The sequence below is a fragment of the Montipora capricornis genome, chromosome 8 (assembly GCF_036669925.1).
Source record: "Montipora capricornis isolate CH-2021 chromosome 8, ASM3666992v2, whole genome shotgun sequence".
Classification (NCBI taxonomy): Eukaryota; Metazoa; Cnidaria; class Anthozoa; order Scleractinia; family Acroporidae; genus Montipora; species Montipora capricornis.
The window spans coordinates 4,282,514-4,303,243 of record NC_090890.1 but is presented as its reverse complement, the minus strand read 5'-3'; the positions used below and the strand labels follow the sequence as shown (position 1 = coordinate 4,303,243).

At 38.4% G+C, this 20,730-nt stretch overlaps 1 protein-coding gene across 2 annotated transcripts in view; it reads left to right on the top strand.

Moving 5' to 3' along the window:
• The first annotated feature begins 1,097 nt into the window (after positions 1–1,097).
• Positions 1,098–20,730, top strand: part of LOC138059365 (exportin-6-like) — a 33,511-nt gene continuing 13,878 nt past the window's right edge. Inside the window, exons 1-14 of one of the 2 annotated variants that reach the window (XM_068904954.1) lie at positions 1,098–1,332; positions 1,416–1,498; positions 2,004–2,094; positions 3,861–3,973; positions 4,722–4,919; positions 6,029–6,632; positions 10,416–10,587; positions 12,678–12,804; positions 13,951–14,072; positions 14,439–14,547; positions 15,702–15,794; positions 16,201–16,270; positions 17,763–18,018; positions 19,844–19,994. In XM_068904954.1, coding sequence (XP_068761055.1) covers positions 1,496–1,498; positions 2,004–2,094; positions 3,861–3,973; positions 4,722–4,919; positions 6,029–6,632; positions 10,416–10,587; positions 12,678–12,804; positions 13,951–14,072; positions 14,439–14,547; positions 15,702–15,794; positions 16,201–16,270; positions 17,763–18,018; positions 19,844–19,994 — 2,109 coding nt within the window. In that variant the 5' untranslated portion in view covers positions 1,098–1,332; positions 1,416–1,495. The remainder of the gene's footprint in view (positions 1,333–1,415; positions 1,499–2,003; positions 2,095–3,860; positions 3,974–4,721; positions 4,920–6,028; positions 6,633–10,415; positions 10,588–12,677; positions 12,805–13,950; positions 14,073–14,438; positions 14,548–15,701; positions 15,795–16,200; positions 16,271–17,762; positions 18,019–19,843; positions 19,995–20,730) is intronic. The other variant, XM_068904955.1, reaches the window with a different exon arrangement.

Genomic DNA, 20,730 nt, shown 5'->3' with positions numbered 1-20,730 from the left:
CTTTTAGAATCTCTGTACGGTGGCCAATTTACATTATCAACTCCGTTGATAAAAACAAATTTTTGTATACTACTTCCCCACCGACGCAGCACCGAAGTTTCTTTAGAAACTACCCCCTTCATTCTTTTTTTGGTAGCCAATGAAAAAGGGTGTATTGTCGAACTTTGCCAGATCTCACATTTCCAGTGACAGAGTGAGATCTGGGTACGAGATTAGCACTCACCTTTCCGTAATGCAGACTTTTTTGGCTCATTCACGGAGCGGATGAGGCATGCATTAATTTGAAGGAACATAAGTAGATGGCAGTTGCAGGGCACGAACTTCGCCACTTTCATTCCCTTCAATATTTTTAAACTCCCGTATCAGGCCCAGAACGCTCACGTGCCTTGTGAGTCAACACCTGCTGGGGAGCGACACTGCTTGAGGATTCCATTGCCCTTCCTCCCAGTACAGAATTCAAAAACGTGAAAAGAATATTACAAAAAAGCCTGAATCAGCCAAGCACAAAAGAGATATCAAGTAAAAAAAGATTTATTATTCTAATTTGGTTTATACACAAATTAAACCAAAGCAAACGAATAAAGCGGCCAATCTACAGTCAGTATTCCAAAACTGTCTATGACGGTCCCTTGATGTTTCTCACCTTTTTACCCTGACATTCCTCGAAAAAGAAAGTAAATTTTCTGATTGTATTGCTGAGTTTCAGCCTGATTGTTTCTATTTGCAAATTTAGTAGCATTAAAACAAATACCTGCTAGTGAAACTTACAGACTCATCTTTCTGGTAAACTTTATTTTACCGGTGATTCTTATTGACCAAGCAACATTGAGCATCATACGGAAGCGGATGTGATGTCACGGACAAGCGATACGGACCAGTGATCCAGCCGTTCGTTGGGAGGAGGATGATACCGGACTCCCAAAGCGGCTCGAAATCTAGTCTACTGGAGGTTATTTCCTACTGGAAATCTAGACTTGGTGTTAAAAACATGCAGTTTAGTATATTAGGCAAAAATTCTTTGTGATATAAAGAGTACTATGGCAATTGATCCCCCTACCCCACTCCTCCCTTCCTCATATTCAAGCTAGCCTCGTCTTGAGGAAAGTGGGCCTGGCAGAAAGGAAGAGAGGCATGGCTGTCGCAATCCGATAGGAATCTGAACCGATCGGCCAAATTTTTATCTTTCTGAAATAATCGAACTTACCTCTACAGACGAAGTAACGTCTAAATTTTTTATTACAAAACTGATTGTTTTCCTCGCACCTCGAGATCGGAAGCTTTGGCCTAGTCCAACGAAAATCCTAATGGGATGCTGCAGTCTTGATATCGTAGGTAACATTCACGTTGCCGGCATTCCTGCTATCTGACCTCAGAAAATCCAGTTATACTGTACATTTATTTCCCCACTCCTAAAGATGCTTTCTTGAAAACGTGGAAGACGTTAATGGCGATGTATATATATAGCAAGTGAAAGGTTTAAGACTAAATTTGGAAGATGGTAAGTTGCTGACCTCCAATTAAGCTTAATTAAGCTTAATAAACTATGTATGATCCTGCACCTACAGTAGTTTTCACCGGGTTACCATCATTAATACTATTGTTTATATAATGTCTTAGCTCAGCAAATCACTCAATATTGGTCATCTCTGTGTGCTTTAACAACCATCCTGTTTTTTCCAGTGACCATGTAAGGAAATTATATTTTTGTATTGGGGAAGAACTCCTTGTAAAAAAGGAAATGGGCATTAGCCAGACACAGTTGTTTAAAAATAGTCACTGAGAACGGCCTGTGCAAGTCAAGGGTGTAGATATTGAAAAACTGGAAAGAGGTTTGTTAAGCCCTTATTCAAATATATTTTGTATGGGAATTTGGTTTGCACCATCTCCCCAAATTTTACTCAGTGAGGATTACATATTAGAGACAAGAGTGCCTTGTCACAAACAATATTGGAAAACTGACAAATGTGAATTTGGAAAATACACCTCTTTCATGTCCATTTTAGTCTTCAGATACGGCCTCACTTCATGCCTTGGAGCTGCTTATGAATGAATTCTTCAATGCTTCAACCAACAACCACCGCAAGAGAGAAATTGGTATGAATTAATGCTGTCTGTTTCTGTGGTAATATAAATCTGAATTTAAATTTATATTTACATGTATATGTATAAGTAAGTAAGTAGTAGTCTATTGAAAAAATCAGACTGAGGAGGATTGTGTATACTGTGGAGGCTTATCTCTGCATGCAGATAACATACGTGGGTGAAGAAGAGTCCAAATTTCATAAATATCTGTTTTTTAAAAATGTGGACAGGTAACTCAAAGTATTAGCATGCTAACAGCTAACTTAAAGTATTCTACAGGTTCTTGCTCAAAGCTATACTCCGTTTTCCTTGTTGAAAGAGCAACCATGGAGTTAAATATTTTAGCTTTTAAACAGTTCAAGAAGGAAATTGCTAATGCAAACTCAACTATTTTAGGTGTAGAAGAAGGGAATCATGGCTTCAATCATGGTAGTGACATGTTCAAACTAGAGATCAATCGCAATTGTGTTCAATGTGTTCCATTTGAAGGGATAAATGATCGAAATCTTCCGCAAAAGCCATATCGTGCCTATAATCAAAGCACAATCTGACAATTAAAAAGTAATTAACACGTCAAAAAAATCTGACAGCGGTGCATTGTCAATGGACCAATCTGAATTTACCATTGCTGGTGCAACGGGAAATTCTGAATGCTTCAGTTACAGCAACAGGTGCAATCCCTAATTGCTCTCCTCTTCCCAAGCCTCCCTCGGTCTTTTGATGCGATTGCGTGACAAAACACGACTGCCTCAGAAAAGCAGGACGCTCGACTGATTTATGAAGGGAACTGAACATTTTAAGGGCACTGTGAACATTTTATCCTTGGGCACTTGCGGATTAAAAGGAGAAAATTATTTAGTAAATAAGCCCCTTTAGCCAGCTGCTATGTTGGATGATGATGACTGCAGCTGAGAGATGTTTAAAAAATTAATATTTTGACCAAGGTGCATAGCTTTAAGGGCAAGTGTGAAATTTGGAGGACGATCTCTCAACCAAGGAAACTAAAAGCTGAGATACCAGCAAGCCAGAAAGGCTTTATTTATTTCATTTTATTTGATTTTTTGATCATAGAACCAAGTCTTTAAACTTGATAAGAACTTGTTCATAGTGGAGACTCATTACATTTAAATCATTGGCAAGAGATGAGCATAAGGTGTTGTCTGGTAGGTTTGTAGAGCCTGGAAACCATATTGGAGTGCAGCACTTAGATTGCAACCATGACAGTGCTATTCTGAGTGGTTTCCTGTGAGGCACCATCATGATATCATGCAAACTAGTTGAAAACTAACATGCTTACATTATGTACTTGCCAGGGGGTGGTAAGGGGTTGTGGATGGATCTATTTCAAGGGTCAGTGTGACAAAACCGAACACCCCTGATGGAATATAATCAAACGGTTGACCAGCAAGTGCCTCACATTTTAATTTACATGCAACTTGACAGCAGTAGACCGTTTTGCCATTCTGTGCTTAGTTACCAGGTCTTTGCATAAAAGCGAGGCTGGTGTTGACCTTGCTCTGATAGAAACCTAACTCCTTTTCTCATGTAAATGGAAAACATTAGCAATGTTACGACAACATGATTTACGGAAGAAAAGCGATGAGGTTTGTATCAAAGCAAGGTCAACACCAACCTCGCTTTTATTCAAAGGCCTGGTAGCTCAGAGTGCAGAACTGGAAAATGGTCTAGATTGCCTTAATTTTTTACTAAGGCATACAAGAAGTGACAATGAAGAGAATGTTGAGAATGATTATTTTGTTGTCCATTAACATTTTTAGAGGAAGTCTTGCATAATTTCAGTCAGCAGTCTGGAGCATGGCACCATTGTGTCTTCTTCATGAAGAACTGCTCAAACCATTATGTTCTGATGTATGCAATTTCTGTCTTTGAGGTATGATTATATCATGTTTACACCTGTTATCATTTTTTGTAATTAAAAATATGCAATGTGTAAATTTATGTTGACAGCTTAAATGTGTGCAAGCATGTGTGCAACAATAATATGCCATTAATTTTGCATAAATAATAGATTTGGGTGAGTCACTTAGCCTCTCAAGAGACTCTAAAACTGTATTAATTTTTAAATTAATTGACCTCTTCTTGCCTTACTTAAAAGTAGGGTAAGAGGAGGTCAACTGTGCCTAAACAATACTGAAAAAGAAAACAGATTCATCAGACAAAGACTGTTTTTTTTAAAATCTTTTTTACCTTAATCTTGAAAATGGGTTGATAAACCCCAACATTTAGGATATGAAAGGGTCATAACAATATCATTGCCTCCCATTGTGAAATATTTATTACTTTTCCAGAGAAGAAATAATAATAATAATAATAATAATGATGATAGGAATAATCATGATAATAATAAAACAACAATTATTGCAATAAATTAATAATTATAATTAATTTCCCGTTTTTTTTTTTCGCTCATATTTGCTTTGTTCAGTTAACTAACCCTTTGCTTTCTAAGGAGTAAGAATTTGTCTGGCATTAGACAGTAAAATCTATTACTGTAAGTCTCACTCCTAGGGTCAAGTCAATGGGTTAAGACAATGCAAGAGTCATAGTTATATAGACGGTTAATAATTTAAGAATTTTAAACAGTGTGTATTCTATTCTTTGCTTCATTTACTTTACAGAATTTCATAAATAAGCAATGGATAGGAGCACCACCAACAGACAAGACAGAAATCCGCCAATTTCTCAATGAATACCTTCTGGCACATCACAAGACCCTTCCAGCTTACATCAGGAACAAGCTTGTCAAAGTTATTGTTGACATAGGAAGGGTTGACTGGCCTCACTTTTACCCGAATTTTTTCTCAAATATTATTGAGGTAAGTACATGCAGTTCATTCAAAGAGTAATACTGGTAGTTATTGGCCAGGAGTGTTTCTGCATTCATTTATTGAACAAACTTTTTTGTTAGCCTCCCCATCCAATGTTGGTTTAGGAAAATCCTCACTACAAGGTGGAGCAAGGCTGACGTCCTAATCAACATTGGAAGGGAATCTGTCAGATGGAAGGGATTTATGTGAATTATTGGTTCATGCACATGTAGTTTCAAGTCAGAATAGTTCATTGGTAAGGTATAGTACTTGCACATGTATGTCCTGCATCAAATGAGTTTAAAGGTGAAACGTTTCTGTTTTTTTTTTTGTGATATGGCCAAGACTACTGTAGGTGAAAGAGAGAGAAATGATCCTTGCGCTTGAGTGGACAATTTAAGCAATAATTGTCTCCAATAGACACCTGCAAAATTCAGGTGGCTGCAACTGGATTCAAACCCGTGACCTCTGCAATGCCGGTGCAATGCTCGACCAACTGAGCTATGAAGCCACACTGTTGGGAGCAGGTCACTTGGTTGTGGTGAAAGAATTGTGTGTGTATATATATTTTTATATTTGTTTGAAGTGTGGGCTGTAGGCCAGTCGTCTCCTTTCACCACATTCTTTCACGGGAACAAATGAGCCCAACAAATTGGCCTGCTCCCAACTGAGGGGCTTCATGGCTCAGTTGGTAGAGAATTGCGCCAGCATCGCAGAGGTCACGGTTACGAATCCCATTGAAGCCACCTAATATTTTGATGTGTCTACAAGTGGCAATTGCTTAAATTGTCCATATACATGTAAGTGCAAAGATTACATTTCTCAGTCTCTCTTTCGTCTATAGCCTGCACTTCAAATAATTATATATAATTTCTTTCACTACTATAGGTGGTTTGCAACCAATCTCTAGAGACCCTGATAACAATGCTTGTGGATGAACAAAAGGGGCTAATGAGATATGTGTATAATTATCTTTTGTTGTCATCCACCAACACAGCAATGGTGATGCACTGTAACGCAAATTTAACCACTTATAGAGAAAGTAGACCAGGCAACCAGCCCCTTTATTACTGATTTATAAGGAAAAAAAAAACATTCTGCTGTTACTTTATTTCTAGTTGCTCCAGCAAACTTCCACAATCACACTTGGCTTAGTAATGCTTCAAACTACCTCTGAAGAAATGGCCTCACCAAGGGAAGATTTAAGCATTGCAAGAAAAACTGAAGTGCATAGATTATTACTCAATGAAATTCCTGGAGTCCTCTCGTTGCTGACACATCTGTTAGACAGAGTGCTGGAAAAGCACAGAAGACTTGCAACAACAGTCACACCACCTCCTTCTCCTACTCATGGAATGTCACCAGTACGAAGCACAAGTCCTTCAGTGTCAGGGGCAGGGTCATTGTCAATATTTGCACCATCATCTAACAATGACCAAATGCTTCCGCACCAAGGAAGTAGTAATCTCGTAGGAAGATTATTGAGTAATTCACCAATGAAATCAAGACAGAATTTAGGGCATCCATTACCCCCTTTAGACTCTGAATCAGAAGAAATTAGTACTCTGACGCTGAAGTGTTTGGGACATCTATTCAGCTGGATTCCTCTTTCCAGTACCATCACTCCATCACTTGTGTCGACTGTGTTTTATCTAGCAGAATTTGGTTGCAATGTTGTGGGAACAAACTCTAGCAGTGGTGTTGTGGGAAATGCAGAGCTTGGTGAGTAAATTTAAGGCCTATTGTAAATGTTTTTTTAACAACGAAACTGCTAACACTAAGAAAAAAACTTCTAAAATGAAGGCTGCACAACACTCTGCCAGTGTAGCTCCACTGAGAGTGCAAACCACACCATTTGTGAACCTAAATGCACAGAAAATGGTCAGCATCTCTTTGTTGTAAACTACAATGTAGGTTAAATTGAAAATGTCGGCCTAATGTCGTTATGAAACCTAATGGTTAAAAAAAAAATAAGCTCTTTGCAGTGTTCTGAAGGAGTATTGGGGAGGGTAGCAAGAAGGTGATGAAGTAATAGGACATAAATAAGTAGGTCAGTGCTTTTAAACACTATAATTTATGCATTAAAACACTCCGCTAATTTATGGAGGGGCTAGATGCTGTAAAGATAGCAAGAGAGGAGGCAGTACTCTTCTCAGCAGGCAGAAGGTCACCATAGCAACAAAGCCACATTCCACCTCTCAGGAACCTGTCAACATGATCACTGAGAAAAACCAGTGTGTGGAATGTATACTTACCCATACATGTATGGGAGGGATGGAGGGAAAAGAAGCAAGCAAGAAAAAAAGCAACTTGAGCCATGGTATGTAGCACATGGTAATGCCCCTGTTTGAGACCCCAAACTACATTGTACTGCTTTGGCTTGGTTTAAACTTTGCCTAAATTATATTAATTTTAGCCTCATTTAATAAAACAGGTACCCAATTCATTGGAGGGAAGGTGCCAGCAATATCACGGGCAACTGCAAACACCTGGTTACCAGGCAATATGTAGCAATGGCAAATGCTGAAAGGCCAAGCTGCTGACTGGCAGGGTTGGTGGCATGGTTAGTATTCAGTGCCATTGGCAAATGCAACAAGATACAATACTTACCCACTTGCTGGATAGCAAGAATGAAAACAAAAAAAAGTCACCAGATGAATAAGGTAAATTGACAGACCTTCTGGGGTAGCACTTTTTTTTGTTTGGCCAAGGCGCAATCATCACTTGAGCAGACTGTCAGATCCAAAGGGTGGCTTTGCAAGTTGAAGCAGAGGAGATTGCAAATTGCAACGCTGACAGAGAATTCCCACCAAATGCCACAGTCAAGTGCTGCAACAGCAGGGAGGCTGCCACAGCAAGAGCCTCCACAGGAGCTCCAATATAGGCATCACCATTCCAACGCCCCATGCTTGAATAAGATGGTCCAGAATGTCGAGAAAACCACAACAGTTGCAGCACCAGTCCTGAAGCTGTGACTTGAAAGGGATCCCTATGTTCTAGCAGAAGTGATAACATGTTCAAACCAACTTGACAATAGAGCACAAGGCAGGGGATGGCCAGATGAACGGAAACACAATGGGCCAGGAGAATGGCCTTGAAGAGACAATCACTGCATGATGAGGGCAGACAAAGCACAAAGCAGAGGATGATCCATGTCAATGCAGAGGCAGCATCCCCTCTGAAAAGGGTCAGTCCTGGAAGCACCGATAAACCGAAGTTGAATCTCACCATCTTGATGAAGAACTTGATAAGCCTTCCAGCAACGATCTGCAAGACTGTTTGGTATGGAACCGGGGAGATTCAATCCGGACTCAACAATGAACAGCTGCTGAAGGGACGGTAAGGAAGAGAGGAGGGAAAAAGATGAGTACTTGGTGTGCACAAGCTCGTGGGCAAAGTGAGTGATGTCCTTGTTGGGGAGGCAAACATATTAACAAAGGAAGGAACCAAAATAGGCCTACCTGCACCAGGAGAAGCTGCTGATAATATTGTGCATTGGAAGAGGCCACTGGCAAACTTGGACCCGGCAGAGAAAAACTGGACATAGCTGAAGGTGTAGTAGCAGCAAGGATAATTGTAGCTATGGTGTGATCATTGAGGTGTCCTGTGTCAAGCTAGGAGCAGGCAAATTATATTAGTTGAGTCTGCTTAAGAAGAACTTGACGCAGAAAGCTCTTGAGTGACGGAAGAAAGAGTTTGAGCTTTCTGTATCAGTGACCATGTCAAAATAAGGGCTCAAACTGTTGCAAAAAGTGTGTTTCTGCAGCATAAACTCACTATAAACAAATGAACACAAAATAGCACTTTCCTTTTGGAGAAAATAAGGTTAAGAGCAAATGAGGAAGCAGGTTTTCCAAAGACCAAAAAGAAGCAAGCAAGGAAAAAGCAACTTGAGCCAAAGCACATGACAATGCCACAGCAAACCTCCGTGGAGTCCCCCCCTTTCAAAACTGATGTTTTGGCTTGGTTTTAACTTTGCCTAAATTATATTTAGTCTCATTTAAATGAATGGTGCAACTTGCTACTTTATAAGGAATCCTTTGCAAGTACATGTACAGCTTGTCCAGAAGAGGATGTGTGTTTCCCATTTGTTCACTAAAGTTTAGTCCTGTTGGGCAGGTTGAAGATCTGAAAGGGTGCCTATTGGGAAAAAAACCCTTCCTGTATGCTGCGAGGAACCAGTCAGGCATTGTGTCCATCTACATGTACCTCACCTTCCACCTCTGCTGGATACTTCATTTTCCTTCTTTGTCAAAATTGTTACCTATAGTGTATTGTAAAAACCTCTTACTAACCAAGCACAAAGGCCATACTGCGGTATATTGGGCTGAGGTTGTGGCGGTAGGGATCGGGGAATTAATAAAAGAATTGTGTTTATGTTGCATGCAGTGCAATATCCGGTCATCATATGACTCAGTAACACATCTTACCAAGCTATTACATAATTAAATAATTGTGATTCTCCCAGTATTGTCAAGTATTAAATATTTTTAAATACCTTCGTAGAAACTTGTAAAGCATCTGTTTATTGGTTTTGATTGGAGTCAACGCTGTTAAAAACAGTTTTAAATGTGAACAACTACTATGTATTCTATGATTGCACTTAACCATATGGTTGGGTCATGGAATGTGGACTTAAAACTTCGGACTACGGAATTGAACTGGATATTGACCAAGATATTGTAACATAAGAAATTACTGAAATACTGTGAATTTTAAAGGGCGATTGGCTAGAATTCCTTCCAACAAAGTGTAGGCTACCTGTAGCCTGTACAATGATGACATGAGGTTGTTGAAACGTCATGTAACATTTTTATTGTTAATAATAATTGTTACTGAATGAGCCAATAAAATGTATTATTATACATTCAACTCTCTAACTCTTTTGTGATTGGCCGAAAGCCTACAGTGAAATCAGCGCCTGTGACGTCATACATGTAACTGCAGATTATACAGTTATCATGTGAAGGTCACGGGTTATCATGTCTTGTATGACCGCAGTGCACGATTTTTAAGGGTAATCATTTCAAGTTCGCGCGCTTTGTGTTGCTTGCCGTCAGTGAAGAAGCAAAAAAATGACTTCCAGGTTTGTTTTCTTCAGTTACTTATTTATTTACTTTCTCATCAAGCTTTTTTTCAATTTTTCACATAATTATTGTCTAAATTATGCTTAAAATTTTTTGTCAATTGAATTATGTGCCGCTGATTTGTATACAGTTTACTCGTTGACAATTAAATTACCAGTTCCACTCACTGTCGTGACCATTTTTTTTTTTCGTTCAATGCATAATAAAACAATTATTAGATTCGGTTTTTGTGATATCCAGAATAATCAATGTCTCGGTAAGGGTTATCAGCCTCAGCCTTTGGCTTCGGCTTCGGCTGATAACCCTTACCTCGACTTTGATGATTCTGAATATCACAAAAACCTTATCCAATAATTGTTTAATATTGTTGACATCGCTTATTGCATGTATAATTATTGAGGCTTCATTTTCTTTTCAGGTGTCTTAGCAATGTCTTGTATCAATGAACTGTTGTCAAAGAATTGTGTACCAGTAGAATTTGAGGAATTTTTGCTGAAGCTATTTCAACAGACGTTTCAGTTGCTGCAAAGGATAACCAAGGACACAGGTGCCCAAGCTGTTGATAACTTGCTAACAGAACAAGATGACAGGTTTGCCTAATACAATTCTTACATGTATTTGTATATTATGCATTCAAGTACATTCTTGGATAATTTGTGTGATTATGTGTTTTAAGTAATATTCTGCTCATCCCAAAAGACAAACTTGCAAATTAATTGGAATAAAATAGATTAGGTAAACAACTACGAAACTCACCTTCCAGATCTTGCTGTCTTGGAGATCAACTGGAAACACAGGAAAGGGGAGCACTAACCTGTGTGGCAGGCGTTCAAAGGGGATGGAGGGGGGAAAGGGAAAGGGAAAGGGAAAGGGGGCTTTTCCAGACACCCATTTAATATCACATTTCAGGGGTCGAAATGTTCCAGTCTGTTTACCTGTGTCTAGTGACAGGCAGAATATTTTTTTACCTGTCTCCACCAACATCCAACTTGAACAATATTATTTTAATATTATTATCATCGCTTTGATCTTTTGAAAATCGAAACATGTTGCAACTGAAAGTTTTTTTGTAATATTTCTTTTCCTGAAGGAGATAGGTGTGAAATTATAATGACTGAAGAAAATGAGGTGGTCACCTTCAAGGAACTGTCAATGTCATTGATTATGTTAGCTCGGAGGCTTTCTCCTATACTTTTCCCCTGAATAAAAGATCTTCCCTTGCTATTCATGGAATAGTGCGCCATTATTTCTCATGGGCTTCAGGCGCTTAGAAATGAGATCACGTGCACTTACCTACCAGTATATGGTGTCATTTGTTTATCACATGCGCATAATTTAAAGACATTTGTCGGTAACAGGAAGTGTCGCATTCTTCTCCAAAAAAACAGTCTACCTGTTTCGGTAGTAACTACTCTGCAAGAGCTGCACGAGTATGAAAACGACTTCGGGTGGAGAACGGGTGAAAATGTTATTCAAATCGATAAATTATGTATTACTAAGGTTTTCTTACCTGTTGCCAGCGACAGGCATCAATATTAATTTTTTAACAAGAAAAAGTTGAGAATGTTGCTGAAAGTGCCAAAATCTTAACAAATGTCCAGACATTTCGGGACAGTGGAATGTTCGTTAATGTTTTAATTCAAACGAACTGAAAATCAGCATTGAGGCCGCACGGCTGGCATGTCCCGAGACGAAAGATGAGACGCATCTCATGTCTCTTCCTCTGTTTGTTCCCATCGCAGAGTTTGATCCCGCGGACCAGTGCGTCCACAGCTGGGAAACCAGGCGCATTCCCTCAGAGTGTGCCCAGTCTCGCTGATGGTCGCGCTGGTCCACAGGATCAAACTCAGTTCATTTGAAGTTTGCGCGCGTGCACAACACAACTTTCAAATTTTAAATCAAATACCAGGAATCGTGACTTTATTTTCTTATCGTAGTAACAAGTGCCACGCAGCATACAAAATTTTTAACTTCTTTCATTTTATTCAATCAATATTTTTTACCTGTCACTTCCTAAAATCACCTGAAATCGACAGGTAGACAGGCAACATTTCAACCCCTGCATTTGATTCACAAACTTCACCTTTAAGCTTTAGGAGCCAAATAAAGGCTTTTAAGAAATTTAAACAATTTAAACATGACACCTATGCTAAGTTAATTAACGGTTGGTATGATTAACTAACTTTTATGAGAAAAACTTCACATTTAGACTTGCTTTGAAGAGGAGGCAGACATGAACTCCGAAATGGCCTATTATTATTATGACTTTGTTGAACAACACCATGGAATCTCTTAAAGAAATAAAACATCATTTTTAAATTTTTTACAAGGCATGTTTCGACATACTTATGCCATAGATCTTCAGTTGTGATGAGTTTTACAATATTATTTGAATTTAAAACTACATGTATTTTTAAGAAACATTATAATGGATGAATTGATACATTATTCTTATAAATAGGTTTAAATTCAAATTGTAAAACTCATCACAACTGAAGATGGCATAAGGATATGTCGAAACATGTCTTGTAAAAACTTTTAAAAATTATGACTTTGCTTTACTATTCATTATCATTGCAATAGTAATCCTTTAATTATCTTCATACTGTACAGCCACGCACAACTGTACATGCATCAGTGTTATGTTATTCAGGCTTATGGGCAAGTGTTTGTGTTTTAGCTATTTGAGCAAGTTTACGGAGTTCCTGAGATTGTTTGTGAGCATACACCTGAGGAGATTTGAAAACAGTTCTCATTTCCCTGTGCTGGAGCTGCTTACACTGCTCTTTAAGTACACTTTCAAACAGGTAAAGTTATCTATGGCTTGAGGTTACATCATTCTAGGTGTCCTTTGTCATTGTTAGGAAGTTAGAATGATTATTCCTTAGTTGTATCCAGAAACAGCAAAAAGCCAGAGTAATAATAATAATAATAATAATAATAATAATAATAATAATACCTTCATTAGTGGCTAGGTTTTTTTCGTTCCATCCTAGCACCTAGTTTTCCTTTGTAATCTGTAATGCATGCTTTCCAAAACATCATTAACCCTTTCACTCCTGTGGGGTTCTCAAAACCAACATTTGACTTGATTTGTGTTAATTGTTAATTTCAATTTACAGTGTCCCCAATTAGTGCTTCTGCGCTAGAAAGACTAGACACTTTAATAAAGTTCCTTTCCTTTTCCTTTCCCCATTGACGAGTAAAATAGTCTGGCGTTAGACAGAGTAAAATCTGTAAGTGTCACTCTTGGGAGTGAAAGGGTTAAATGGAATGAAATTAGTTTCGGACACCTTTTTCTTTTTTAAGCTAGGATAAATTTTGCATTTTTTTGGGTGAATTGAAACAGTTAAAGCCAAAGGTCATGTGCAAGCAGAGGTTTTGTATCGAGTTTCTTTGGCGTTCCTCCTGGCCACAGAATTTGTGCGATAATTCAGCTTATAATTTTAGAGCAGTTGTATTATGGTGTACTGTGTGTCGACGTTTTGCGAAAAGGAGTTCAATGTTTGTGTAGATGCACTGATATTATTATTATTAGTGTAGCATACAAAATGAAAATTGATTGCTGTGCATCTGATATCATTTAGAAATTTATGGCATTTAACTAATAAAATTTATGGCATGTAAATGATTGCTAATGCATGAGTTTAGGAATTCGTGCTTAAGTGGTAGCGGTAATCTGTCGGTAAGCATAGTTGCGCGAAGTCTTTTTAACCTTATAAGTTGTTGTTTACACACCTCCACATTTTTTCTAATCCCTTTTCTTTGTATTAATATTTGTAAATTAATATGTGGAAGTAAAGAAGCTTGAAAATTGATTTGGCCTTGTATGCATAAAACATTTAAGGCTGCTAGTCTAGATGTAATCGCACAACTTTAAAACTAAATATCACTAATTACTGTATTTCCTTCAATATTCTAATAAATTATTGCTTTTGATTTGTATTTTGCAGCCTCAGCTTGAGGGTTTCTTTTCCTGTCTTGATATCTGGGGTGTGTTTCTAGACTATCTTATCGGCAAAGTGGCAAATGCAAGGAGTGATAAATTGGCTGAGGCAGAAGCAACTGTGAGCAGGTGATTAAATGTCTGCACTCATGGAAGAGAATGAGGGGTAGTTGTTAACTTTGTTGGTGCCTTTGTCAATAGTAAATTATTATTGTTTCAAAAGTACATAATTGTACAGGCAACCTCATCACGTGCAAATTGTGCGGTGCAATATTGAAGATGAAGGAAAAAGGGTTTATTAATGGTAGAATAACTTAATACTTAAAAAGTACAGTAATAATAATTATTATTGTGCTTTCATTAAGCACAAGATCTGTTGCACATGTTTTAGACCTCCGGGGTGGGGTGAGGCATTTCCTATAACATTATCATTACTCTACTGACCACTCTCCTCTAATTTAAGCATCGTTATAAGGTTTTTTCTGTAAATTGCAGATACAAAGAAGTTCTTTTGATGCTGGTTACCGAGTTGCTGAAGAAAATACAATTCAGGCATAATCAGACACAACTAGAGGAGCTGGATGATGATAGCTTGGATGATGATGTACGGCGATTCTTTTATTAACTTATTATTAATATACCTGAAAAAATTACTTGATTCTGATTGGCAAAGAGCAGTGCAGTTCAGGTGGTAACACCAGTGCAAAAAAGTGTAATACTAGTGCAAATTACACATTGAAATTCTGGATTTTGATTGGCTAATAAACAATAGGGTTTGGTCAGAACCAATCAAATCTTTTGTTTTCAAATCAAGCACGTGCCCTGGATGTCGCAATTTATAATGCAATTTTTTTCTCTGATTGCGTGATACATGTGCATTTCTTCTGCTTAACCACCTCAAATTTTTTCATGTATATTACATGTATTAATTAGTAATCACATGATTTTTCTCGTGCAATTTGGAATAAATAAGCACATGTAAATTTTTCACAGACTACAAATTGCACTCGTTGGTCGTCTTTGAAAAAATTTACTTGTGCTTATTACTTCCAAATTGCACGAGTTTGAAATCATGCGATTACCTATACAAAACGCACAAAAGCAGTGCTCTGATTAATTGTGCTTCTTAATCTTCCTACACTGTAGCTGTTTAAGTCAATTGACACTTTTGCATGTCCTATGTCCATTTAAAAACTGTTTCTTGTGTCCCCTTCAAGCTCTTGGCCCGAAAAGTGGCACATTTTACTTGCAAAGCTGCCATGAGTCTGGAGACAAGCAGTGACTTTGTCTGTGATTTTCGTTTGCTGACCACGCTAAAATTCAACTGTTGCGTAATATATATGGGTTATTGACCAAGGGTGAAGTCAAGATGGCTGGATATCGACCAAGTTCATTTCTGTGTGCTTCATCTTGGTCTATAAACACGCAAAAAGAAAATTAATGAGGCCAATATCCTGCAGCCATCTTGCTCAAACGAGCTTGGTTAATAAAGGATTTATTATATGGGACTGATCTTGCAGGACCAAGCCAGATAGCTCCATCTTGTCTGCTCAGGTAGCCAATCACAGCGTGGGAGCTTGTCATATACATAATGTGCCTTTATATAATGTATAACTGTTGACATTCACAGTTGCACTTTTACGGTGTACCTTAATTCTTTTTATTCTTATGGACAGTTAACCTATGGCATGACGATGGAGGTTGACTGTTTGGCTGTGAATTTCATTTTGTTGATAATACTCTTTGATTCTATTGTAGTCTGAAACTGAGTGGCAGTCATATCAAAGACACTGTTTGGAGATTGTTGCCAAATTAGCTGAGTTGTTGCCTGGCGAAACATTTTCCTTGTTGGTAATTTTGTGCATTACTTACATGAGTAACAAACTTAACTTACTGTATCATTTAATTCTGGGAATACAGAAAATAGGAAAATGGTAAGTAGGAAAACTGCAAATGTGAAATATAAATAATCTAAAAATAACTATGTTTGCAATTAATTTTTACAATATATTGGACAAGTTGCAATTCAGAATTTTTTTCAAAATTACAATATAGCAGTTTCCAAACTTTTTGCAGGTTTTGCTTACGTACATTGTGTACAGTGCAAAACCAATTAATGAAATTTAAGGTTCTGTATATTTTTTTTTACAGGACAAACCTTGTGACATATAAATTGCTAACATCTTAAGCCACTCTATTATGTGAAGGGATCTGTAATTTTCACGATTTTTGTTAATGCTGGTTGATATTTTTTCAGTTTCCTCTCTTCAGTGAATACTGTGATGTGTACATTGGTCTTGGAAAATATATTAGGAAAACTGGACATGGTGAGTTCAAGTTGCAACTGTTTGGAAGGTATCCTTGTTAATTTATAACAGTAGCGATTATCAATAAAAGTGTAAATGGTTTGAACTCGGGAGTCATATCATAAGTAAAGTATGATCATCCACGTGAGTGTAGTCCTGGCAAACAACAGAATCGACTTGGACTCTGCTTAGTGCATTGCATATGGTACTAATACTACATTGTTGTTACAATCAAGGAAGGGATTGCACTGAAAGCTGGTTATAATATTATTACCTTGGAACAGAGACCACTAAACTGGTGCTTGCAAGTTCTTGGACCCTAAAGGCTATAAACCACTTTTTGACAACAGCAACAGAAAAACAACACACTGACTGACGTATTTTATCTACTAGACATGTAGAGACATTACACCTAGATGGATCGAAACCCACCAATCACTGTTTACAGTCTTCACAGCTAGTGAAATCTAGGCTTAACTGACAGTTAACAATGAAATCACAACTTCGTTGACCAATTACATCAAGGACCAGAGTATTTGCACCATCTACTAACGTTACACAAAGTCATTTGACTGTGAAGATGACATCCGCTCAGGTTGTCGAAACGTCAGTCAATCTCATCCTAAACATTCCTTCTCAGGGCTACACTCGTGCAGACGATCGTATTTCACTTAATTCATTATGGTAATTAATAAGATGATGACAATTACAGTGTAACACACACTAAATGTCAGATTGTATTATACCTGTATTTGATAAACACAAACAACTAAATTTTTCAAAATCTGTAATCATGACCTGTATGAATCACACTAAGGACGTGTTCCTTTTGTCAGAACTAGCTGGTCAGACCCATCAGTTAGCAAAGAAAATACAACAATTTGAAGGAACACTTGCATGACAATCTCTCGCATTCTCCTGGGCCCGGTTCCTCGAAAGCCGATTAACTTAATCCAGGATTAGCGTAAACTTTTGTTTCACGTTTTCAACTTTTTGGTGAAAGTTTCTTTTGCTTATTTTTGTTTTTCAAGATTGACGTCTTCTCATGTAAAGGTCTGCCGAAAATCTGCGTTGAACAGCATTTGGGAGTAATTTTTAATCTTAGATTAGAGTTAATCTGCTTTTGAGGAACTGGGCCCTGGAGGAGTACGTATCATCCTCAAAGTGTCTTAATTTGAAGGCGTTGTAGAGTTAGTCCTTCCAAATGCCCCACTCTGGCCAGTCAGTTCTGTCAAATGGAAAACACCCTAAGTCTTGCACAAATTCCAAAGTGATGACAACGTGTTTAAATGGAAGGTCATTCTACATACACTGCTATTGACAATAATATTTATTATAAGAATTATCATAAAAATTAATTATTAATACTACCTGTATTGTCAATAGGACAATGTAGTGTAGAATGCCCTTTCCACGACACCATGTCATCATTTTGAAATTCATGCAAGTCTGATTTGTACAGGTCATGATTAGAGTTTGAGAATTTACACAAATTTATTATATTTTTTTGCAGACCTTCACCTGGATATAAGTGCTGAAAATGAATGTCGTCATTTACACTGTACCCTTAGAGATTTGACCACAATGGAGCGTGCTCTTGGGCGTCTGTCAGAGCACTTTATTGGTGAAGTGAATTTTGCCAACAGGTTTAGCGATGGAGAGGCCATAGTTGACCGACTTGGACAGATTTCTCTGTTTGGAACTCAATGTCAGTTTTATTGCGTTCACACTGCTCTTCCTAGTGTTCTACAACCAGATCTAATTGAAGTGTGAGTGTCATAGTTGTGAACTTGATTGATATGCAAGTGATGGAATGAAAGAGTGAAATGGATGATGCATCTTTGTTTTTTTTCTGAGGCATCTCAGCGGGTGGGAATCGTAAATCCTCGAATCTGATTTGCTAATAGCGTCCTTGTAACTGGTCCAGCTTTTTGCGATGCAGACCATGGTCCGAAATTTTTCCATGCTAAACGCGGCGATTTGAAATTGTTGTAAAAGTTTACAAACAGTGGCAACAGTTACTCATGAAAAAAGTCCTTAAATGACAAGTACGTAAGGAAGAAACTGGATGAATTTTACTATCCATGCCCCAGTTGTTCGAAGGGTGGATAGCGCTATCTATAGATCGTTTTCACTGTCACGCAATAAAAAAATAAATCGAAAACCATCCAGTGGAAAAAGTCAAGAATTCGTGATGTTGTAGAAGATAAATGAAGAAGACACTTCTCCAAGTTTTAGGCCTGTGCGTTTCCCCAAACTTCAGATATTCGTCGAAATGTTTCGCAGAAATTTACAGAGCCCAGTATGAAAACGCCATGTTGGTGCACATCTGTGGTGCACCAATATGGCGGCCGGAAAATAGTGTCAACATCTGTTACTTACTTTGGCTATCTAGGCGAGTGATCATCTCTACTGAACAGACAGCTATTTACTTAAGCACTTTTCCTAATGCTTTAAATTCTAAAAAGGCTCAAAACCATGAGATAAATATATATTTCTCAATAAACTCGATTGTCGCCTCGTGTCACGCACCACTATAACTCAGAAATTCAAAATGCTCTGGTTTCCAAACGAAGCACGCTATTGAGCTTTAAAATTGCAAATGGATACAAATTTACCGCCTCTTATGCCTGATGAGGATAAAAACTTTCGTGGCTCTTTAGTTTTGGATTTTAGAAAATGATGACGTCACTTGAAAACGATCTATTGGATACATGTAAATCACTATCCACTGGATAACTCAATTCGTTTTGCTAGCGTTTATCCGCTGGATAGTGATTTATGCTTTGGATAGCGCAATTCACCTTTTGAACAACCGAGGCCAGGGTAAGAAACCTCCAACAACACGGCGACTCTAAAACAAACGATGACTTTTAAACAAACTGAAAAAGTAAATAAGTGATTTACCGGTCTTGGTCGGTCCGTAAGGGAAAAAACATGGCCTTTGTCGTGAGTAGGGCCCTCGGCCTTCAGCCTCAGGTGTATGCAAGACCTTGAGTGCAGGTTTTTCCCATACAGACCTCCCTTTCGGTTTAATAACTTCTACGTACTTTTTCATAGAGCACAATTTCGCGTTGCGTCACTCGGTGGGGCTTTTAGCTGGAATTAAGTTGTGGTACAAAATGAATATTGCTTTCTAGCAGTTCACCAATTTTCAATAGTCAGTAGAATTCGTAAATATTCCCCAAGAGGGCTTTCAGTTTTCTTATCCCTGTTTTGAAAGACTGGAACATCTCACCATTTGCTGATGTCATTTGAAAGGCAGCGTGTTCTCCTCAGTTATTCAAAGCGGTGAGTGCTGGTGCGAGAAGGGCTACACACACACCTCCTCCGTGGTCGGCCAATGCTTGACTGCTCTATCTACTGACCAAACTGTAGTTTCTAAAAAAAACTTTGGTGCTGTGTCGGTTGGGAAGTAAAACTCAGAAATGGTTTATTATTGAATTGATATGTGAATTGAGCACCCTAAAGAGATTTGAAAGCTGACGTTTTTAGCGTTAGCCCTTCGTCAGAGCGAATAGGCGGGAATTAGGGAATTGAGGTCCTGTGGGAACTCTGTAACCCATTATTAATAGACTATGATTTCACTTTCAGTCATGCTCAAGGCCTAGCTGCTCTGCAAGCATACTGTCACTGGATGGCCCAGTATTACTTGGAAACCCACAGGCAACAACAACATCAGGAAAAATTTGTGACGCTTATCTCCAAGGCTGTGGATGCTTTGGTTCCCTTGTTGAATAAAGACGTAAGTAGGGTTTTGATCGATTGGGTGTGCGTGTTACTGTATCAGTGTGTTTCGCTTAACGGCCACTAGGGAGCTAAGTCTTTTTGGACTTGGGTATGCTCGAAAGCCTAGGGCTGAAGAAACACAACAGAATCACGCAATAAATCCTTCAAACTAACAAGAAGTCACATCGCCTTATTTTGCTTACGAAACAGAATAATTGATCTGATGGCATTTCAGTCACGGGATGAGCTTTAGTTTTCTTTCCCCCCCCCCCCCCCCCCAATCTCAAGAATGTAAACAGTGTCTCCGAGAGTTTCAGACCTCCTTGAGGGTTGGCACTCAATGCTCTTGCAATCGGCTTTAGAACGGAAAATAACCGTGTTGAGTACTTTCACTATCAAATCCGGCACTGTGAAAAGCTATCGAAAACCCTTGTAAGTGCATTGGTCGACGTGGCTTTTTAGCAATGTAATGTGGCCATTTTCTTTACAGATTGTCCCGTTGGGGACGAGTGGGGGGGGGGGGGGGGTACTTCCTATTAATGGGACAATGGGGATGTGCCGCTGGATGGGGTAGCATTTTCACCACTGGATTGAGTATAATGGGGTTGCATTTTCAACAGAGTTCCCGACAGAGTTCCTTGAATGGGGTCGCAAATTGTCGGGATTTTGGGGCTAAGAAAATTCTGGAAGATTCGCGGTAAAAAAAAAAGTTGTTACAGAAACAACCACTGTAGCGCTGTTGATTTTATATT